The sequence below is a fragment of the Centruroides vittatus genome, unplaced genomic scaffold (assembly GCF_030686945.1).
Source record: "Centruroides vittatus isolate TY-2023 unplaced genomic scaffold, ASM3068694v2 contig_753, whole genome shotgun sequence".
NCBI lineage: Eukaryota > Metazoa > Arthropoda > Arachnida > Scorpiones > Buthidae > Centruroides > Centruroides vittatus.
Genome location: NW_027122489.1, coordinates 281647 through 302146, shown reverse-complemented (window position 1 = coordinate 302146; position 20500 = coordinate 281647). Strand labels below are relative to the sequence as shown.

General features: G+C 28.3%; 1 protein-coding gene across 1 annotated transcript in view; it reads left to right on the top strand.

Moving 5' to 3' along the window:
- Positions 1 to 20500, top strand: part of MESR6 (misexpression suppressor of ras 6) — a 154582-nt gene that overhangs the window by 22500 nt on the left and 111582 nt on the right. Inside the window, exons 2-3 of the mRNA XM_067277660.1 lie at positions 11461 to 11606; positions 13658 to 13804. Coding sequence (XP_067133761.1) covers positions 11461 to 11606; positions 13658 to 13804 — 293 coding nt within the window. The remainder of the gene's footprint in view (positions 1 to 11460; positions 11607 to 13657; positions 13805 to 20500) is intronic.

The window sequence follows — 20500 nt, the reverse complement described above, 5'->3', positions numbered from 1 at the left end:
CAACAGATTTTTTCACAGATGTTACAACTGCTGTTCTAGTCCCTTCACATCGAATTCCAGCTTAGGCCATCTACATCTGTTTCACAAATCTAAAGAAATGTAGCAATATGACTGACATTCCTGGAAAACCCTAGCTATGTGCAATTGATCTTTATTTTGCTGGAAAATGGCTGTTTGCAATTCTGCCATGAAAGACATACTCACTGACATACACATGAAAGAGAGTGCAGGAATTTTTGATTGTACTCTTGTACCATCAATGTCTCTCATCTCATTACTAGGGGTTACCATCATACAAGAATGGCTCCCCAGACTAGCATGCTAACAGTGGGGTTGGTCAACAGTAAAGGTAAAATTGATCAATGATCCTGCACATTACCATAGTGGTCATCCATTTCCAAATTGAACCAGGATTTGTTACTAAAACTATTTACTACCAATTTTTATCAGCCATGCTTCCATTGTAAGCATTGGCATATGAAGCCAACAGTGTTGGAGTGCTAATGGCAGAATGTGCTCTGTTAGTTGCCTGTGAATTGTATGAAAGAAACAGGATTCTGATCAAAGGTTTTTATCTGTCCTTGGATGTTAGTCAAAGATTCTGTTGTAACAGTGCTTTTATCATGATTAGGCTCTTCTAGTAGTCTGTCTGGGTATCCAGTCTGCCTACTATATATTGTGCCTAATGTATCCACTGTTCTCAATACCACCTCAGATCAGAATGGCCCAGATGGCAGGTGGATGATGGTCCCAATTGGAATCAGATCCCAAATGGTCTCAGAATGTTGTCAACATTCTGAGACCATTTGGGATCTGATTCCATTCCTTTCACAGCACCTAGGACATACTTTCCAACAAGACAATGCTTGGCCAAACACAGCAAGCCTCTCATGTGAATGTCTTCCTTTCTTGGCCAGCTAGATTACTCTCCAATTGAGCACATTTGGAGCTTGATGGGATATGCTTAGAACCATTTTGGGATATCCACATCTTAGCCAATCAATTAAACACTGTTTGGCAAGAAATCCCTCAAAATATCATCTGTCAACTTTATGAATCAATGCTATGCTGGATAACAGCTTGTATTCGGGCAAGAGGTGGGCCAGCATCTTGTTGACTTCCTCACTTTGTGCAGCTCTTTCTCTGGAATAAATCATCAAACTGTTCTGAAATTGTAATCATTTTTTTTTTATACACGTACAATAAATGTGCCAAATTTTGTTCCAGTTTGATAATTCTTTTTTGGTGTGTCAATTTTTTTGTCAAGAATATACATACAGATTGTTTCCTGAAATTGCTACCTAATTTTTTTGGAATCAATATCTGAAATATCAGTTTAGCATTTAACAATGATTTATTTTTGCTAAAATGTTAATCTTTTTAGGATATTTTGAAAAGCTTGTTCAAACTTAATTTAGTCATGTCATTACAGTAAATAAACTTTATTAATTGCCATTGAATGAAGAGTCCATTAAATTATTTTGGCAAATAAATGTTAATGCAGTATATGAATTTAAAAACAATGAAATTTATGAAATTGAACATAAGTTTCTAAAATTCATTGTTAATGTACTTGATGCAAATAATATAAAATTTAAGAGCTAATCAAATTTTAACAGAACAAGCTTCTATAGGATTGAGATAAAGTATTTAACCAAAACAAAAATCATTCAATTTACTATTAGTTGTCAATAACCTCATCAGTTTCATAACATCATCAAAAGTGCATTTTTAAAATTATGCTTTTGTATATGAGTTGTACAAAAGTATTTTCCCAAAATAAATTTAATTATTAAATTTATTTTGGGAAAATACTTTTCATTAATTTATATATATTCATTAAGATTATTACAATATAAAGTTTTGGCTGCTCAAATTGTTGTTTCAAGTTTAGAACCAATTTTAGCAAACCATTAATCAACTAAAGACACTAATAGTTGACTAGATGATTTCATGAAATAGCTGTTTACAATACATATACTGTTTCTTGTTAGAACATTAAGCTAATCTGTAATATCATGTTATTAAATACTGTAATAGTAATGACAATTTTTTCCAAGAATATGTAAGAATATTCAGACATGTTTTTTACCAAAAGGCAAATTAGAATATTATTCCAAATTTCAATACCTAAATGTCAAAACATTAATTTTTTTTAAAAATTAAAACAACTGTGGAAGGACCAGGAAGGTGGTCCCAGATCATACTCTGGGGATCCAGGCAAGCAACCTCATGGTCTATCATGGATATTTTGGTTCCACCCTTACCACCCAATTGCCTGCATTGTGGATTCATGGTGGTATGATTAAAAAGTTGCTTTAGTGCCCGTAGACAGAGTGGAAAGAATTTAAAAAAGAAAAAATAAAATATCTATAATGAAGCATGTTTTAAACTTGTGTTTGTATATCTTAAATACATATAATATTTTTTAAATATTAAAAAACTATAAATTATAAATAAAACTGTTAGGTTTTGTTATAGAACAAATTAAAAAACTCATTCATATTTTTCATTATTTATAAATGTTTATTCTGAATGTATCACCTAACACTAAGCATTAGAAAATTAGAAAATCATTTGATATGATGTCACCTTTTCCTCTATATTTTTCATGTTTAATAAGTATCTCTATGTTTTTATGCCTGTGACCTTTTGATTTAGTTTCATATTTAATTAAGAACAACGTACTATACATACTGAAGGACTACTAAGGAAGCTTGAAGCAATTAAAATGCATCCTGCTGGTCTGAGGATATGAATTCAAATCCTTTGAAATTTTCATGGATGATCTAGCCTGAACAGTCATCCCACCATTAGGTTGCCCATTGCCAAGGATACCCAGGAAGCAAAAGAAACAAATTACCCTGGCATCGAGAAAATGGCGTCCCTGTACAATATTTCTTTGTTTACTTCTTTACTTCAAAATAATAATTTAATTTGCTATAGGGTCTCAAGCCACTATTATCTTCTGGACAACCCTACCCATTGTAGGTAAGTTGTCCATGATGGATAATAGTACAAAAAGGGTTAACTCATTAATAATTTAAATGTTTTTAATTTTTAAGTCCATTTTATTAACTAATTAACATATACAAGACAGTTGTATTGCAGTGGTCAAATAGAACAGATTTACGATCATAAATTTTTAAAAAACAACAATTGAAGTTCAAACAAATTCTAATTTTTTAGTTTTATTTTGTATCAATGGGTAGGGCTTAAGCCCTTGTAGCCTTCACCTTGTATCAGCCATCATCAATGTTACTAACATACACACTGCCATAACTAGGCAGGTGCACAAGATGCATAAGCACAAGGCCCGGGACAAGGGGGCCTAAATGAGATTAAAAAATGATTATTATAATAATTTTATTTGAAAATTTAAATTTTCATGTTATGAGAGCCAATTCCATAACATTTTGGTTAAAGTTACAAAAGAAATAATTGGCTATATTTTTTCATCGTTTTCCCAAACGGAATAAAAGGAAATTTAAATATTTGGAATGGCACGCGGTTGCCCAACGTACTCGATCGTTTAAATTACGGAACACGTTCCATTTATTTATGCTGTTCGATTATCAAATCCAGAATTGGCCTGAGGAAGAGCCCAGGAGGGGCAGTGAAAACGTTCGCCATTTCGAAAAATAGTTCGCACCGGTTATCGGTTTTAGAAGGTATTTAATTTTTTTTTTGGCTATTTTTTAAATTTGTTTTTTACATTTTTTTCCAAAAAAGAGGGAGCCAAAAATAAAATCTTGCATAGTGCACATGAAAAGTTAATTATGGCACTAGGCAAACATAGTGTACAATTTTCAGATACACCTGGATGATGGTATCTAGAGATTCACCCTGTATATGAAATAAAGTTTATATAAAAAGGTAAACCTAGATATTCATTTTTAAAATAGATCCAAACCAGCATTTCTCAGACTTTTTGCTCATGCAACCCAATATATTTGTTTGTAATGGTTCTGCAACCCAAATGTTTACTAGGTTTTTTAAAAATTTTCTATTATAAACAGGAGTCACTATATTATATAACAAAATAAAATTGTATGCTACTGATGATAACGTACATATCTATTAAGAGCAGTTAAGGCCAATTTCAGTTTGTTCAAATAACTTGCTTCAATTTCAGTTTTTATTGATAAAATTTAACTTTTAAAAAATGCAAGACTGACAATTATAAATGAAACAGACAGAATGAATAATTTTGAAAGAATTTTACTTTGAAAATATTACAAGTGTTTTTTTTTTTTTTTTTATGAACTTAATGAACTTTTTTTTTAAATATATTTTTTGGATTATGAAATTTTGTCATTTTCATTTTGTATATATACAAAAAAAATCTTTAAAAATTATTTATTGGTCTACATGTGTCAAAATTCATCTGTTTTTCATTATTATTAACTATGTATTATGTATGACAATAAATCTAAAAGTTTGAATAAACAAGGAAATACAGTATTTTCAAAACCATTGCAACTTAAATGGACCTTACATAAAATATCCATTTTGATGTTATTCAAAATAGAAAAGTCAATTTCATATACACATTCTATAATCTTAATTTTATAACTAAATTATTAACAATTATAGGAAAAAAAATTTCAGTATTTAACAAATGCATCTATTGTTCCTAGTTCTTAGAAAATATTTCAGTAATACAAATATTACAAATATTTATGCAGAAGGTAGTATTTCACGATCCATACTTTGACAAACTCTGTCCTAAACTAATATACAAGCTTTGGGATGAATAGGTACAGTACAGAAGGCTACACCAAAAGTTGATATTAAGAGAGAAATGTAAATAATACTATGATCACAGTAATTATTCATTCCATTTTATTCAAATTGATTAAAGATAAAATTATATTTTCATAACTTTTACCGGATAAAACCATAACATTTTTTCCCACACAGGTCATGGATTCAAACCTTAATCTTACATTAGTTCACACAAAGCAAAATGAAGAGTGAATATTGCAACAACAAATGACTGTTTTTCAGTGAATTTTTTTCTCTTGCGAATTGCACTACCATTCCAATATAGTTCAACATTTTCACACTAATCAGAGACATGGATTTTTTGACGTGAGAGAGAATTTCAAGATGGCAGTGACGAAGTTTGTACATCAAGATATAATGTTTGAAGCATTTTTTATGGAGATGAATGAAGCTACATTTTTGTTTGACTAATACATTGTATTGTAAGGGCATTCATTTAAATGAAAATTGATAGAAATTTTTCACTGAATGCTGTCATTTTACTTTGAATAAAGTTTATTATAACTTAGGAAATAAGTAGCAGTACATATTATTTGCAACATGATATAATTTTTAAGGTTTAATCAAATAATTAGAGAATACAGACTATCTGGTATTGTAATATTTTTTTTTATTTCTAAATACTGTAAGATCAGAGAATTTGTGTGTACTGTATGTATATAAATATTTTGAGGTACTCTAGCTGCACCATATGTATACAATAATAAATAATAATTTTATTATTAATACAGTGTATTTAAATAAATGGAATAAGTTAACATCAACATCAGTTCACTCTTGTCAGCTGCAATCTTGTTCTAATTACATTTGCCTTCACTTGTATATGATTTGCTGTTTATTATTATTTTTTCATTTTGAATAACAGCTGAGAACAGATAGTCCAGTAACTTTTGGTTTTTTTTTTCCTGCAGAAAAATTTTAAGCAAGATGAATTTTTGTACACCACTTTATTTAGTTATACCAAACAAAATGTCAAAACTTTCCAGCATTCTGCTGTATGCTTAATATTTTACAGTGCTAAAAATGTGCTTACAAGGGGTGTAAAATTGGTTTTTCAGTAATATCTCTGTTGCTATTGATTTTACAGTGATATACAAACTTAAAGAACAAATTTCTCTACAAAAATGGTCCTTATTTTTTGATACAAATGATAGTTTCTGCAGCACAAACTTTTTTTTTACATGACCCCAATATTTATAGATTCAAGAAAATAAACTGCCACAATGTGCTAAATATTGGCACTACCACGATGGAAAAAAGTTAATGAAAATTTTAATGACATCAAATATTCGCGTTGTTGGTGTTCGTGGTGGTGGTGATTGTTGAAACTGCACTTGAAAATGTGTGCAGAAACACAACTGTTGTCATTGGAGATGTTGACTTGTTAATGATTCTGACAGCTCACCTGCCTGTTGATGAATTATTTTTTTCCTGAAACCAGGAAAAGGAAAGGTCAAGCAGAAAATTTACTATTGAAGAAGCTTCGACAAACACGAAAGTTGCAGAGATCACATTTTATTTTTACATGCATTCTCTGGATGTGGCACGCCTGTTTTTTTCCATAATGGTAAATCAGCAGCTTTGAAACTACTGTACCGTATTACAAAAATGACAGGATTTGCAAGATGCAGTTCGTGTTTTCAACAAAAGCGATAATTCTCGTGAGTTAATTTCTTCTGGAATACGATTTTTCCTAGGTATATACATGTGACTGTTCATTAAACGATTTCATCAACGAATATAGGTATTTGTCCTTCACTACATCTATCAGAAAGAACAAACCAGTAAATCTGAATTTGCCAGTACAGCTGAAGAACACCTGTTTCGGGTGTATTATGAAGTTCAAACATGACTAGGTAATGAACTGGATCCTGAAGAATGGGGATGGATTCTGAAGAATAATTTGTTGAAGCAGATTGTCGTCTGAACATGATTTCTTGTAACTGTTTGAAGGGTTGTGGAACACTGTATGTCTGCCGAAAGTTAGGACAGCACTATTCATTAGTTTGTGGGAACTGTCGCTAACAATCTTGTCTAAATATTGCACCAACAAAAGGAATGATAGAGAAAAATCATTAATGGAGACAAGGGAATCCAAAAGACAGAAGAAAACCAGCTGGCTTATCTTCAACAGACCTTCTATTATGAATCTGTTCAAAAAACAAGAATGATGGAACATTTTTTTTTCTTCTTTATTATAGGACAGTACATGTTAAAATAAAGGTACAAGTTAAAAAATGATAACACATTCATGAATATTAGAGTAGTATGTATTAATTTTTGTGTGTATTAATAAAATATATGCTATCATTTCTACCAAAACTGTACTTTACTTCTTTAATAACTGTACAAATGTGGTGATTTATAGTTTCAACTTCAGATTGAGTGGAAACTATCATTCATATAAAAAAATTGATAGGATCATTTTTATAGATAATTTTCTCATCTAAGTTTGTATATCACCTTTATTGCTGTAAAATCAAAAGCAACAGATATTAACAAAAACCCAATTTTACACCCCTAACACACTGTTTTAGTGCTAAAAAGGTAAGTACCTTCTTAGCACTAAAACGTTGTGTTAAAAAGGTGTATGCTTATGAGGATGCATAAGCCAATTCAAACAAGTTAATGAACTTATTTGAATTGGCCATATAGCCTTTTATGCTAAGATTCAATAGATCTAATTTTCTACTTCAATTTATTTTTATATCTTCTATAGTTTACAATGCTATTAGATTTTTAAGTTAATTGTTTGAAATGTGTGTCATTTATGATGCGTATGCTTTTTGTGCGAATTTTACACTAATAGATGGGAGTGCCAGTTATCTTCTGACTAATCTAAATTGTTAAAGAAGAATGAAATAAAAAATGTGTTTATAAAAAAAGAAAGGCATTTATCTAAATGCAATGAATTAAAATTAGTTCATTAGAAAGCAAGTGTTTTTTTAAATACGTAAGATACGATTTTTTATCTACTTAATTCTCGTGTAAAGTTTTCTATATATGCATTCCGAGAATGGAATTAGAGGCGTTGAAGAAGACAGCCAAATAATCGAGGTAGTTAAGGTGTCAACCTATTGTTTTGGGTATCCGGGATCAACTGGGCAGTAGAAATCTCCAGGAATTTTTCATGGTGACCTATCCTGATATGTCTGGATCAGGTTGACTTACAATAGGTATGGGAAAAAAGCCATCTTAGTGCCCACAAATCAGAAACTTAAAAATGAAGTGTTAAAGAAATTTTGAATCAAGAAAAAACTGAAAGATGATTTTTATAAGTTGATTTATTGCTTATAGAAGAGCAATGCCTTTTGAATTTACAAATTCTGAATATATTGTGAGGTAGCTTGTGAGTTTATAGATGTTTTATACCATTTAATAAAATCAATAGGCAAAATTATCTATTTCGACGCGAATGTTACGATCAACATTTATTAATATCTTACGAGTAACTCCTGTCATTTACCATTGAAGTAACAAAATTTGTGCAGAATTTATTTGACAATTTTAATATTTAAAATATCGAACTAATTGAAAGAGGTAAAGTAATTTACTCTGTGACATTTTATTACAGGATAACATTAAACATTTCAAAGCAAACTCTATGTAATTACAAATTAAAAAGCCCAGAGATTGTTAACCTACAAACAAAAAATGTGTAGTTGATAATCGACATTCCATTGAATATCAATTTTTTTTTCTGGTTGATCCCGGACGAAGTACAGGAATCCTATTATTCATCAAAGAAAAAGTTTCATCAGAAGTTTTTTCAAGGTTATTAAACAATAAAATTAGATGTTAATTTAAAAAATAATTAATGACTTAATTAAATATTAAGTTGCGCTAATTTTTTCCTGTTAATCACTTAGAACGTTTTCGTAATAAAATTTCTTTGTTACCGAAATCTTAAGTATGGAAGAGTTTCTTTGTTCAATGCATTTAACTGTTTAAATAAATTTATAATTTATTTTTATTAATTACGAAAATGGCGCAACATAATGCTTATTCTTATGACAAAAATGGCACAAAATAATTCATTATGCCATGTTCTGAATATATTGCGTTCTATGTGAAAAAAATTTGTAAAATAATTTTATTTTTATTGTAGTTTAATTAAAAGATTTGATAATTAAGTTTCAAATTTAAATTCATTGAAACATGTAAAGAAAAGAAAAAAAAAACATTGGAAACATTATTCCATGTACTCACGACAGTAGATCAATTGGGCTGCTTCCGCGTTTATTTACATATTGTTTATTGTATGAACATAATTACATCAGTGATTTTATATTATGCAAATCGTCGTCATCATAGCAATGAAGCAAAATTAAGCATCAAACTTTGTAATTTGAACAAAATTTCGACTGAAACTGATAAAACAGGTATATGAACGACGTTCTCTTCTGTTTACATATTTTTGAAAGCTTTGTCAGAATTCGCCATGATCTTAAAGACAACGATTTCTGTGAACGTTTGAACTTTAGCAATTCTCAAACCATTTTTTTTTTTTTTTTTTTATTGCTTAAATCTAATTATCAATTGACTTTTCGAATGATTCACAGCAAGAATTCACTAAAAATAGGTTTTCATATTCTGAAAACAAATCTTGCAGGCAACAATGCGCAATAAAGACACAATTACGAAGTTTTTGGCAAAGAATTGATTAACATAACTAAACTATCTCTTTTATTTCCTAAAAAAGAATTTATGCCGAAACAAAAGCGATTTGAGGATGCAGAAGACATTAATTAAATACATTGCGACAAAAGAATTGATGGCGGTAAATTTAAATGATTTCAGAGGCTGTTTCATTTTAACATGTGTTTTTCTTTAAATTCGTATGGTCTTGAAACTTAATTATTAATTATCAAAACATTGCATTTTTATCGAATTTAAAAATTAAATGTTGATGATAAGGATTCTGTCAATTTATTAATTTTATTAAAATTTATAAAATCAAAAAAAAAACAAAAAATGTTTAACATAGACTTTTAATTGAAAATAAAGGATGGAAAACCTGCAAGGAAAATTTTGTTAATTAATTGAATCATTATATTTAAATAATATTTCTTAGAAATATCGTTATATAGTCAAACCTCTGAATAACGGGCATTGACGGGGAAAAAGCCATTATTGGGAGTGGCCATTGCTTGGAAGTTCGACTATATTTAATCATTACAATAGAGGACATTTTTCAAGTGTTAATAGACAGTAGAGATTTTCAGTTTTAATTTGATGATTCCCTTTTAAAACATTGGCTCAAGAATTGAAATACTTATTTCCTGAAAATTACAATCCATTGGTTGAAAAGTATTGTGGCGCATCAATAAATTGTTATATAGAAAAAAAATAATGGGCGCCTTGACTGTTATAGAGACTTTTATTCTATTTTAAATGTTGGTCTACGCTTTTATTAGAATATACTCGTATATATAAATAAGCCTACGTTTCAAAACATTTTATTTATTTATTTTTTTGTCATTAAAAGGCATAACATTTATAGTTAAACTCTGCTATGAAGGAGCTAGCAGGATCATTTGGCTTAGGTCTGACATGTAAAACATTTGTTGCAAATTATTCGTTCCATTTTAAAAGCTTTATTATTTAAAAAAAAAAAATACAGTATAATACAATATTTTTAGCGCAGTTTTGCTGATTAATACACTGGAAGGTTCCAACAGGGTATGTGGCCCCGAACCTCTCCATCTCCGAGATCTGTAGTTAATAACATTTATCAAATATGCTTTATATGATATACATATAATTGAATAATCTTTAATTAAAATTGAATAAATTATAACAAATGTTATTTATACATGTAATAATTTGATAATTTAGATCTTTTTAAAGTATAATTTTATAACTAAATTATGTAAAATTTTCTTATTTGAGATGCTTCCGCCAGATGGCGTCGCTGTTATTTTGTTGGATTAAACGCTAAGCATTCTTAATTTTCTTTTACAATAAATACATATTTTAAATTAAATTAATAAAAATGAAAATATCAATAACATCAATTAGACATTACTTATTCACATGTTTTGACAATTATTTGTGTACTTTTAGGGTAATAAAATATATACATATTATTGTTAATCTATATAATATGTGTTTTAGAATAGATGTTATAGATATTCAGACATTTTATTATTTAATGATTGTAAAATTTTTAAGTTAGAAATTGGAAAATATTTTAAAAAATTTTAGATAGAAATGACTCAAATATCAGACGATAGATGTCGCCATGGTGACGTATTTGCTGTACTTGATGGTCCAGTTCGTTACCGGTAGAAACGGTTTTTGTTAATGCTAAATAGGGTAATGACAAAATTATTACTTCTTTCCGGCCAAACAAGGTCACACCTGCCTTTGACAAACCAAAGTTTTACCTCCTTTGTACAAAATGAATTGCAGCTGCTCGATACATTCATTTCTCGATTGAATAATAATTGGTTTAAACGAAAACAATGTCCTTAAAAACATTTGATGTATCTATGATAATTAATTACAGGATATTCAATTATTTTGCCTGTTTGTTCAACGGAGTATACGCAGATTTCTCTGTAAAATAACAAAAATAAAATAAAGTTAGATTATGTATTGTATATTTTGTTTGAATGATTAAAGAAAATTATAATAAATTTAATTACAATTTTATTTTTAAAAAAATAGGTATTGTATTACATCTATCGCGCTCTTGGATCTAAGACTCTACCTTTTGAAAATGGTGCCATTATCCATTTTGATTCTCATCCTGATTTATTGCTACCCAAAGGATTCGATCCTAGTTTGATACGTGATAAAAATTATGTGATGAGGTAAGTGACATCACTGATTAATGTTCAAGTTATTTATTGGAATTGCCTTATGCACTTTCCACATATCACAAATGTGTCTATTTTTATTTCCATTTATACAATGTTACAATATTAATACGAAACTCGGCGTTGGTCATTCGTCAACATCTTTCAATTGATGTTTTCAAATTATAAGAGTACGCCAACCTTCCTGATACCAGCAACATAAAATGTAGCCTATAGGCCTGTATAGCAAAAGAGTCATAGACCTTATCCGGGTATTCTCCTTGTTTCAGTGTCGGAATTTTTGTTATCTAACTACAATATATTTTTATTTATTTTATTTAAAGTTTATTTTGCTTCAAGAAATTTATCTAAAGCAACTTAAATATTTGAGTATGCTTCTTATCGAGGCAGTTATAAATCTTTCTTAATCTGTTTATATAGTAGATTTGAATTTTTGAAACGTTATTATTCTATGACATGATAAGAATTAAAAATTATATGTTTAAATATATATCAAAACTTCCTTTAGATGAATAGCCTATATATAAAACAGATGAAAAACTGATTCGCATGATTATAAGAATTTAATAAAGTATCATTATTTTCTTTCTTTCTTCCAAAAAAATAAATGCCTCCGGGCTACATCAGCGGTTAATGTCCGTTGAAATAAATAAGATGAGCTTTAGAAAACAACTCCATAAAAAATTTAATATTATAGAAAATGTATTTAAAATAAAAGTTTTCAATAATTGAGAATAATGATTAGGTTTTTCACAATTTTATTTAAGATTATGTTTAGACTGTTGCATGCCAAAACTATATTAATTATAGTAATCCTATGATCACTATGTATCAAGCCATCTCTATTAATAACTCAATTATTTCATCAGCTCGTAAAGAAAAAAAATGGAAATTATGAATGTAATTAGTTTCTTTAACTGCATATATATGTCACTGCTTTTTAAATTAAGACAGCGGGACATATCTGAAAAATAATCTAACGAATTCCATCTTCTTATTTTGTTAATAAAGTTCCTTCGTCTAGCAATTAAATATTAATAACATTTAGTTTTATTGTTTACGATCGTATGTAATATCGTAATTCGTTTAGAATATTTTTATCTATTATTTACATTGTTTTTCGAAGTTAATGAATAGAGTAACCTTGGCATGTGTAATGGAAACAAAATTAAAAAGGATTTTATGATTATATCAGCCGAATATAGAATATAGGTTTAGATCTTAACGAAGGATTTTTATAAGATTCAGTTGTCTTGATGTTAATCTTCAGTATGATATAATCAGAAATCGATTTTTCTCTACTGTTTACCTCTACAGAATTTCATTCAAATCTTTTTGAATGACCTAACCTATGTAGGATAATACAGATTACGTTCACATGAATCTTTTTTCAATGTTGTTATATAAATTAAAGGTTTATCTTCATCTATATGTTTATGTTTTGGTATAAGATGGCACCAAATTTACTGATTTAAACGTTATATATTTTTAAAATTCTTATTTATTAGGCTGTAGCTAGTTTAATTTTTATATTTTGCTTTAATTAATTTAAAATAATCACCGATTGGAACAAAATTAACTCAAATATATCATATTACATATTCGGATATAAATATAATTGTACTAAAAGTTGAACATTTCATGTTCTATTGAGATACATTGTACAATTCTCAAGTAAAGCTGAATTATATATAATTTAAATCTGAGTAATTTATCCCATATAAATGAAAAAATATTCTTAGTTATGTTTCCTTCTGAATACATTTGGTTTAAATTAATCAAATTTTATTCGTAATTAGTAAGTAATTAATAATTTCGTTACATTCGAATTAATTATACCATATTTGTAAAGGAAAACTTAGGGGAAATAAATCTTCTACATCATTTGTACATTGGTAATAAATCAAACGATGACTGATTAAAACTTATTATTCTCTATTATTAATGTATAAATGTTTCAGATTCTAAATATTTAACTGATAAAATGATTTAAATACTTGAAATGGTTTTTAAGAACTAACGATTTATTTATTTATTTATTTCAGTGCAGTTAGTATTGAAAATTGGTTGCTTCCACTCTTCTATGCTGGACATTTTGATACATTGATATGGATGAAACCTCCTTGGGCACAGCAGATTCAAGACGGGCGATATTTATTCGAAATTGGGACAAATCAACATAACGAAGTTAGGTGAGTTCAAATCTATCTATGAAAACATGGCCAATTTATTGGTAGTTCCACGTGGATCACGTTTGGAGGTCTTTTAGGAATGGACACCTGCTGGGAATTTTTTAAAACTCATTCATTAGAAAGACTGCAGGAGTCATTATTTATAAGGACTTTGTCCCGAAGAAATCTTTTTTCATTGCCTGCTAATGAAGCACGAATTCTGGTTATTCCTGAGGGAGATTGTAGCATATTTATTGTTATTAATGCCTTTTTTAATATATTTTTTAAAAGGAATAAGTGAATACATACATTTTATGCTTACGCTTATAATTTTTTATTAATCCGAATTTATATCTAAGTTTCTCCTTAAAACAAAAATAATCTATAAATTATTTTACATCAACTTGAATAATGAAGTAATTTTCGAACTATGAGTCAGCATTTCGAATGTTTTTATTATTAAGAACAATATCCATAATTTAAAAATAATTTATAAAAAAAATAATTGTTAAAATGAGTAGAAAAATAAATTCCTTTCCTTCTAACTTATTTGCAATAAAATTATTAATTTGAAAAAATTAAAAAAGATGATTCTTTAAAACAAAAAAAATACACATTGCACATTCACATATTTATCAGAACCAACATTAAAAACAAGTTTAAAAAACACTAAGGTAGTGTGTGTTGACCTTTCTTTAGAGACTTCTTAGCCATATTTAAAAATGTTCTCAAAAAAATGTTTTGGTTATAGATGAAGTTTTCATTATGGAATGTTCAAACGTCCGGTTATCAGTTTCTGGAACCACCAAGTATATCAACGATAAAAAAGAAAAAAAAACTTCATGTTTTTAGTCTTCTCGACCGTCCTTAACTTGTAAATGGTGCGGAACGTCCCCTGGTGATCAGTGTCTTAGTACATTTTACATTAATCCAAAAAAACAGTCTCCATCCGGGTTGGTTTCAATTGAAAAATTGAAAGAAAACAATCCTTTAAAGGTAAAACCACAGTGCACATTTACATACTTACCGAAACCAATATTAAATTTTAAAAAACACTTAAAAACACTAAGTTGGCCTTGACCTTTCCTTTAGAGATTGCTTAGTCACTTTGAACTTTCTTTAGAAGCTTCTTAGCCACCTTGACCTTTCTTTAGAACCTTCTTAGTCAACTATTGGTTCCGATAATTATACGGATGTGCAATGTGGTTTTTACTGTTAAAGGATTGCCTTTTTTAATTTTTTTTCTTTTTTTTATAATGGAAGTTTTCTGAACGGAAGCATTTTTTGATAAACGTGAAATTTAGAAAGTATGTGATCATAGGGGACGTTCTGCATCATTTATATTGTTAAAAACGATTGAAGAGTCTACACTCGTCGTTGGCGTACTTGTACAGTACTTAGTAGTTCTGAAGACTGATTCGCATGTTTGGTTGTTTGAACATTGAATAACGAAATTTTATTCATGACGGCATCAATTTTATTTATTTATTTATTTTTTAATAATTTTTTAAGTATTTCATAGCAGTGGCGCGTTACAGTTTCGTGGGCGCCCAGGCAAATTTGAATTAGGGGGGCCCCATGTACAGTGTTGACTGTAGACGTTTTTATTCGCGGAATTTTTGTGGGATGTTTTCTTATAAAGAGTTGGTTTATGGACTCCCATTGGTGGGACCCCAGGCAATTGCCCTTTTTGCCCATAGCCACTGTTTTATAGGTAGCTAAGAAGTGTCTGAAGAATGGTTACGCCCATTTTAGTATGTTTTAGTGTTGGTTCTGATAATTAGACATACGGTATTGTTCTGTCTTAAAGGGTTAACGTTTTTTTTTTAACTTTTCAAATGATGATTGTCTGAAATGTAGAATTATTAGTACTTACAAATCAGACTTGAGAACTAAAAATTTTATTATCAAATAAATATTTCAATTCTGTAATGAAATTTTATGTTCTATTTATGATAAGAAAACATCCATTAAACTTAATTTAAGACATAAATAATATTAAAATAATTATTAATATTAGATATGATCCTGTATATCTTCCATTTAATGACAACAATTTCTTATGAGTTAATAGCAATAATGAATATTGTTAAATATATAATTAATAGGCATAAAAAATTTTTAAATATTCTAAATGTAATGCAATAATGTCTGTTATTATTAGTGCTACGGGTTTATATTCATATCAATGTTTTATAGACGTATTTATATATATATATTTTTTTTTCAAGTAAGCCTTAAAAAGAAGAAGAAACTTAAACCTGTATGTTATACTCTGGCTAAGTTTTTGCAAAAGTAATAAGTAAATGCTTAAAATTTTATAGATAATATTTAAAATATCCTGTTTGTTTAATTTCAGATTATTAAATGAGTCTATATATATATATTGTTAATATAAAATTTCTTTTAATTCTTAATTTATCAAATAATGCATAATTTAAATTTTTCAATGTCTTCATTTAATTTATATTAAAATTTTTTAATAAATATTTTTCGTTATAAAAAAATTAAGAAAGAAAAAACTGTAATTTTAAAACCTTATATAAAATATAAATATAGAATTTTGATAAGAAGAGCTTTTAAAAAATCACGAAAAATTATCAATCATTTTGTTTTAATGTTAATAAATCACCTTTGAAAAGGGCATTGAATTGCACAGTTTATTGAAATGTTAACATATTAAAGAATCTATTTTTAAATCCATATTTAAATTAAAATATTGTATTATTAAGAAATAATCTATATTTTAACTGAAAGCAATATAAAATTTGCATTTTATGTTGCTTTCGAAGGGCATTCAATTATGAAATATATATATAGCCTATTAGGCTATGAATATGTTATCATAATACTTTTGAAATGCAATAATTTAAGATTAGCATTCAATGAGAAATAGCAAAATTATTTTTTGTAGAAAAATAAAAATATTTTAATTAACAATTTAAGTGGGAAGCGTTTTAAAATTTCTATAGAGGCATTCTGTAGTATAAGTATAAATTTCTATGATTAAAATATAGAAGAAATCAGCTCTTACTTCATGCTTTGATTTGAAATATCATTAAAAAGTTTAAAATAGTTTTAGTGGATAACAGAGTTCGACTAATGGATATTTGGAAATCAAAGCTCGTGTTTCATTAAAGACTAATAATAGGTTAAGCAGTTATTGCCAGGTGTATATGATAAAAGAAATCGGATGCAAGCTGACCATCAATTTACCTTCATTTAAGGTAGTTATATAATCCGGAGATTTGATATGGCAGGGCTTAATGAAATAACAATAGCCCCGAAGCCAATAGTTTTCATAACAAGAGTTGTTAAAGAACAAACCAGAACGATTAGGACTTATTTCCGTTGTAGGTAATTAACTGAGATAATGACCCGAATTTCTATTCTCAACCATTGTTTTATAATTAAGTGTCTCTTGTAGAGCAGTATATATATGGCGCAGATCTTGTTTTTAATGTAAAAGAGACAATCGAACAATTATAATGCCGATCCGCATGCTAATGATTATTTCAACTAATCAGATATGTCTGCCTGTGCTAATGCTCAAATTAAGTTATTCGATTATTGAAATTCATTTTTAATGTAACGTCTCGGTTAATTGATATATATTATTAAATGTAAATGATTAAGTAGTGTATAATGATTAGACACATTAGGTCTATCTAGAATATAATTTATATCGTGATAATTACATTTGAAAAATGCTTTGATTTGATTTGACTTCACATTAATAATATGAATCCTGTTTACGTGTTCTTGGAGTGAAAGAACGCTTAGTAATGGCTTAATTTCATTGTTCGTTCGAATATAAATCATACATTATAGTAAATCATTTTAATATGAATTCTTACTGAGAAAAAACGAAATTATATCAAGGTAAGGCAACATGTTCAGTAAACCATTCAGTTCTATCTATCATCTGTTTTTTTCTTCTTTATTTATCTTTTCACAAAAGACATGGTTCGGAATCATTGCAGTTCGAAAATGCAGGTTTAAGTTCTCACAAAACACTCACTGAAGCAAAACTATCATTCACCGGAGGCATAGAATAGCATCACAAATGAGAACAATAGAGTGACAGGGATATATCAATCACATATAATGAAGATACTAGACATACCCCCAGAATTTGGGAGGTACAGAAAGTTAGTTAATTGGCACACCCCCACCTGTTTATCCATTAAATCTAACTGTTGATTAACTGAATCATGAGTATCTCTTCAGTCCCCGCCCTTTATAGATACTGTAGATCATTGTAAGCATGATCTTGACAAATATAAGGATTCCCATGTGACCCATGGGCCATGCCTAACAAGCTGTGGTCACATAGGTGACGGCAATTGCTGGAGACATGTCACACGTCATCACCACATGTCATTTAACTTCCTGTTCTTTGTGATCATTTAATTCGTCAGCAGTTGAAGGAAAGTATGAAACAACTATAACTCGACGAAATTGTTTCGTTAATTTGACTCAGGTGGAGAATAAATGTTCGGTTGACATTCCGTTTCAACTCAAGGTCAACACACCTCGATGCTGATGGTGCAACGAGAGAGGACGAAACCCTAAGGGTAGATGAACAACCCTGAACTCGCGCACATATAACAACACAACATACTCAGGGTCGTTGTACTCTCTTTTTAATGAATTTATTTCCCTTGAAAATTTGCTATTTATACCCGTCTGTTATCATACTATAAACTTAAAATTACCTTTAAAAAGAAATCAAAGATTAGACTGTACTTCGATTTAAAAACATTATCTCTATTTATATTCCTAACACGTATTCTACTTATTTCGATTCCTTTTCAAATCTAAAATGTTACGCCCAATAATCACGTGATCCGATGACTCGCTGGTTGACAGTTGCTGACAATCTAAAACTCTCCTTTCATTGGTCGGTATTCGGTTCCAGTGACTTGCTGTGACGTCATTATGATGTGAAGGTTTTTTTACGGGGTTATGGTTTGAAATCGTACTATCAAATTCAAAATTATGAAACATCTTTTCATTCTAGTAGCCTAAAGACTAAAAAAATAAAAAATAAATAATTTTGTTTATATCCTTTTTTTTGAACTTTCATTTATCCATGATTACTTTATTAATCGCTTGATCGGGTCAACGAACTTCGAAAGATTTAAATATTTTAATGAGATTATTAAACTTAATTGTATCAACACTCAGATAAGAATTGTGACTTGAAAATTTTCATTACGTTTAAATAATAGAGAACAGTTCATATTTAATGTATAGACTATGCAGACTTACATTCTACACGTTTATAGTATTTAATATATTTTAAATGTTTACTATAAATAGAATACTACTATAAACTATAGAAAAAAATTTTTTTAATTTCAGATTAAATTATTATAACTTGATTTTGATATACTCTATCTGCTCTTGTCACGTGAAATTTTTGCTTTAGAAACCTTTGTAAATTAGCATTTTTCAGTTATATTCCTCTCCATAGTACTATATAGGCCTATAAGTCGCGTACTGTATAAAGTTAGTGTGTTGAAATTTTTCGGAATTTATTAATAGCTGTACTGTAGTTGCATTTTCACCATATATTGTCATTAGTCACGCAATAGAGGAGCAGACGTCTTGTAAAAGCAAATAGCATTCTTTATTATAACATTTACTTTTGAAAATGATATGACTCGGGTTGGTCAAGTGAATTTACTATTACGAATTAACTTAAGTCTCCTTTTTCCCCCTCTGTAACTTGATCACAAAACAGAAATATAAGCCTATACTTAATATCTGCACGTTTGCTATTTGGATGATATCATATAATAAAAACACGTTTTGTGAATCATTGGAAACGTAATGATTCATATATTAAACATGCTAATAAATAAAGTGATTCATTTTACATGACCGCGTAATAATAAATATGACATTGAACTACACTACAATGCAATTTATATAAAGATACGTGTATTCAAACACGTAATGTAATACATTGTATTCAGTGAACTCATTGAACTTAAAATTATATACTTCAAATAGTATCCAAGTTATATTGAGTAAAACATGATAATTCTAAGATTTATTTTTACTCGAGAAGAATGATTACAATGAAATGCTTTAATAATTATTTAACAATTTTATTAGGTCTTTTTTATATAAGTTGTACAGCTTTTTAAAGCAAATAAGAGGTATTTAAATAAAATTAAAATAAAAAAATTACTTTTAAGTATTTAAGATTTAAAATTTTATATTGAAATAAAATTAACACTGAAATTTGTTAATTCAGTAAAAATCATTGAAATTATCTATCATAATTTTCTTAATATTATTGTTAAATTTACTTGTTTATTTTTTAATTTTATCATTAAAAACACAAATAAACACTGTGTTTTTTAACAGTAAGTTATTTACTAGATAAATTGCAAGAAATTTTGTAATTATTTCTTACGAAAACAATTCCTTTATTTCTTTGATTTAATTATAAAAAAATATTTTTTATATTTTTCAATAGTGATTCAATCAGTAAATTCCCATTATTAATGTGTTGAAAGTTTCTATTGATGACTAAACCTCAGACCATATTAAAATTAAGAATAAATGAAGATTTAACATTTATATTTTTAAAATAAAAATAGACAAAAATTAAATAAACTAATGTTAATATAACAAAATCATGAGTTATATTTACTCAAAATTTATTTTTTTATTTTATGTTTTTATGTTTAATTGTAAATA